Source organism: Plasmodium gallinaceum, assembly GCF_900005855.1.
Source record: "Plasmodium gallinaceum strain 8A genome assembly, contig: PGAL8A_v1_21, whole genome shotgun sequence".
NCBI lineage: Eukaryota > Apicomplexa > Aconoidasida > Haemosporida > Plasmodiidae > Plasmodium > Plasmodium gallinaceum.
This window is the reverse complement of record NW_021628323.1, coordinates 525395-528918: the sequence shown is the minus strand read 5'-3', so window position 1 is coordinate 528918 and position 3524 is coordinate 525395. Positions and strand designations below refer to the sequence as shown.

Here is a 3524-nt window from a genome sequence, read left to right as displayed (position 1 = left end):
AAAAATTTCAATAAAAATAGAAACATAAGAATTAGGGTAGAATTAGAAAATGCTAAATACACCAATATTTTAAAAAAAAGAAAATATATATTTTTAATATTTTGATTTTTTTTTTTTTTATAAAATATTTTTACTTTTTTGTTTTTATTTCCTTTTTTTTATAATTATCAACAACACTTTTTTTTATTATCTTTGACTGGTTTTGCATTTAAATTAATATTTGCCTTTCCTTTTTGTTGATTTTCTAAATGAGATTTATTTTTTATCTCGTAAGCCATCGTTTTGAATGCCTGTTCAACATTATGAGCTATTTTAGCTGATGTTTCTAAAAATTGGATATTGCAACTATCAGCTAATTCTTTCCCTTCTTCATAACTTACATTTCTATCATTTTTTAAATCTATTTTGTTTCCAATTAATATTTTTTGAACATCTTCAGAAGCATACCTTTTGAAAATAAAGACAAAGAAAAAAAAGTGTATAAGCATACATATATATGATAAATAATAATAAAAAAAAAAAAAAAAAAAAATACAATGAAATAATAAAATAAGTTTATAAAAAAAAAATTGTAATATTCTTATTTATTCAATATATATATATATATATATATATATATATATATATATATATATATATATATATATATTTTTTTTAACTTTTCTATTTCAATTATCCAATTTTTGACATTATTAAAACTGTCTCTATCAGTTACGTCATAAACAATTATTATTCCTAATAAATTCAAAAATAATTATATAAATATATATAAAACATTAATTTTATATATTTATTATTTTATCTCATCAAATAATTATTTTATAAAAAAAAACCTTGAGCTCCTCTATAATATGATGACGTTATTGTTCGAAATCTCTCTTGACCTGCTGTATCCCACTATAATTTTACAAAATTTAAAGAAATTTTTATTTTTTATTATAATTATATATAATTATATATATATATATTTTATTATAATTATATATATATTATTACTATTTGTAATTTTATAATTTTATCATCAATTTCTATAGTTTTAATTTTGAAATCAACTCCTATTGTGCTAATGTAACTATCTGTATAAGTATCATCCTAAAAAAAAAATAATACATAAATATTGATAAGAAAAATTATTATGTTAATAAAAAAGATACATAAAAATATATAATATAAAAAATAAAAAAAAGTAAAATAAAATAATAATTCAATCCTTATATTAATTTTAAAATATCTCATCTTTTCATATATATATATATATATTATTATATAACATTTATTTTTATATTAAAAAATTAACATGTTTACATAAAATTATTTATATAATTAATTATAATTCTCTATTTTAACATTTTCTGTAATTTTATATCTTTTTTTTTTTTTTTTTTTTAATTAATTCTTATTTATCATTAGCAAACAATATTATTCTTTCATAATTACACATATCATATATTTATTTTTTTTTTTTTTTTTTATCAATTTATTTTTATTATATTTTTGTTACAGCAAAACGAAGGAGTAAACAAGACTTTCCAACACCACTATCTCCAATCAATAAAATTTTAAATAAGCTATCACTAAAGAAAAAAAAAATAAAAAATATACATATATATATACATATATATAATAAATATATATATACATACATATATATATATATATATACATATATATATATAACAAAGCAACTAATAGTAATAAATGTGTATAATATATATATATATTTTAAAATATTTTATATATCATATTGTGAAAACATACTAGCTATCATTCATTTTGAATACCAAAAGTTTCTATAATAATAATAATAAACAAAAAAAAAAAAAAAATAAAATAAAATAAAATAAAAAAACCAATTGTCAAATATTAGAATTAATGCTAAATAAAATGAAAAAAAAAAAAAAAAAAAAAAAAAAAAAAAAAAAAAAAAAAAAAAAAAAAAAAAAAAAAGAAAAATGAAAAATGAAAAATGAAAAAATATAAATAAAATAAAATTTAAAATAACTAAAAAAATAAAATAAGAAAAAAAAGATAATAGAATATTAAAAATAAAAAAATATTTATTTATCTCTATAAAAATTATATGTGTATTTATATATTCATATTATATACATATATAAAAAAAAATAAAAAAATTATTATCATTACTAACATGTTAATTAAAAAAAAGAAAAATTTAATTTGTTGATATAAATATTTTAAAAATAATTTAAAAAAAATATATATATAAAAGTATAAATGTTGCAGATTTACACGGATAATATTTTTTTTTTTTTTTTTTTTTACGTGTACAAAAAAATAAATATAAAAAATATATATAAAATAAAAAAATGAAATAAAATTTTATATATTTATAAATATAAAGAGAGTTATATTTCAATATGTATTTATGTATTTTAAAAATATTTTCTTTATATAATGCAATTATGCTTATTAAATTTAACTAATATTACTTTTTTGTACACTTTTTTGTTATATTTACAAAGGAATTGTAAAATATAATTATCTGAAATACACTTTAATATTAGATTGTCATATAAATATATTTATTTGTATATATTTTAAAGAGAAAAAAAAAAATATATATATATATATGTATATATATATATATATATATATTTAAAAATATATTAAATTGATTAAAGGTGAAAGTTCATATATATATATATAATTATATACATATATTTATATATATATATATTTATATATATATTAAAGAAAAAAAAATTTTTTTTTTTTTTTTTTTGTGTTGTGTAACAAGTATAAATGGGTGACAAAACAAATAGTATTAAAACTAATTAAATATATATATTTAATTTTATAATATTTCATTTAAGTAATTTTTCATTAATAATTAAGAATAAAATATAATTAAATGATAAATTAAATTATATTTATATGACAACATAAATGTATTTTTTTCATTCCTTTTTATATTAAAAAATTTATTTGTATAATAAAAAGAAAAAATTGTTAAAATTAGAAAATAATATATATATATTTATATATATATATATATATATATATATATATATATATATATATATATGAATTTACTATTAAAAAAAAAAAAAAAATTTAATAAATAATTTAGATTAAAAGATATATATATTCTAATAAATTTTTGAGGCAATTTTTCTTTTTTTTTTTTTGAAAAAATGAATAATTATAGACAAATAAAAAAAAAAAGAAAAATGAAAATATAAAATAATTGCAATTTTTTTTTTTTTATTTTTCTTATTCTTAATTCATATATTAAAAGAATATTTTTTGTAATAAAATGGAATTAAATGAGACAAATAAATTAAATGATAAGAAAAAAAAGAATAGATTATGTGGGAAACTAATTTATTCTATTCGTGATCTATTTATGCTAACATATGTAAATTCTTTGTTACCTATACATAATAATGTTAGAAAAATGAAAATATAAATTAGAAAGAAAAATTTTTAATTTTATTATCCTTTTTATTGTAAAATATTTGATTCTATTACACTTTTTTTTTTTTTTTTTTTTTTTTTAATTA

General features: G+C 12.8%; 2 protein-coding genes across 2 annotated transcripts in view; one reads left to right on the top strand and one right to left on the bottom strand.

Annotated features, from left to right (window-relative positions):
* Window positions 1-167: 167 nt before the first annotated feature.
* RAB1b (ras-related protein Rab-1B, putative) lies at window positions 168-1772 on the bottom strand (the record flags this gene model as incomplete). The annotated part of the gene is made up of 6 exons (XM_028674340.1): window positions 168-447; window positions 660-735; window positions 834-897; window positions 997-1092; window positions 1502-1574; window positions 1759-1772. The coding sequence occupies 6 exons, from the start codon at window positions 1770-1772 to the stop codon at window positions 168-170; spliced, it is 603 nt and encodes a 200-aa protein (XP_028530703.1).
* A 1505-nt stretch (window positions 1773-3277) lies between these two features.
* Window positions 3278-3524, top strand: part of PGAL8A_00033950 (hypothetical protein) — a gene marked incomplete at both ends in the record, with an annotated part of 2638 nt that continues 2391 nt past the window's right edge. Inside the window, one exon of the mRNA XM_028674339.1 lies at window positions 3278-3409. Coding sequence (XP_028530702.1) covers window positions 3278-3409 — 132 coding nt within the window. The remainder of the gene's footprint in view (window positions 3410-3524) is intronic.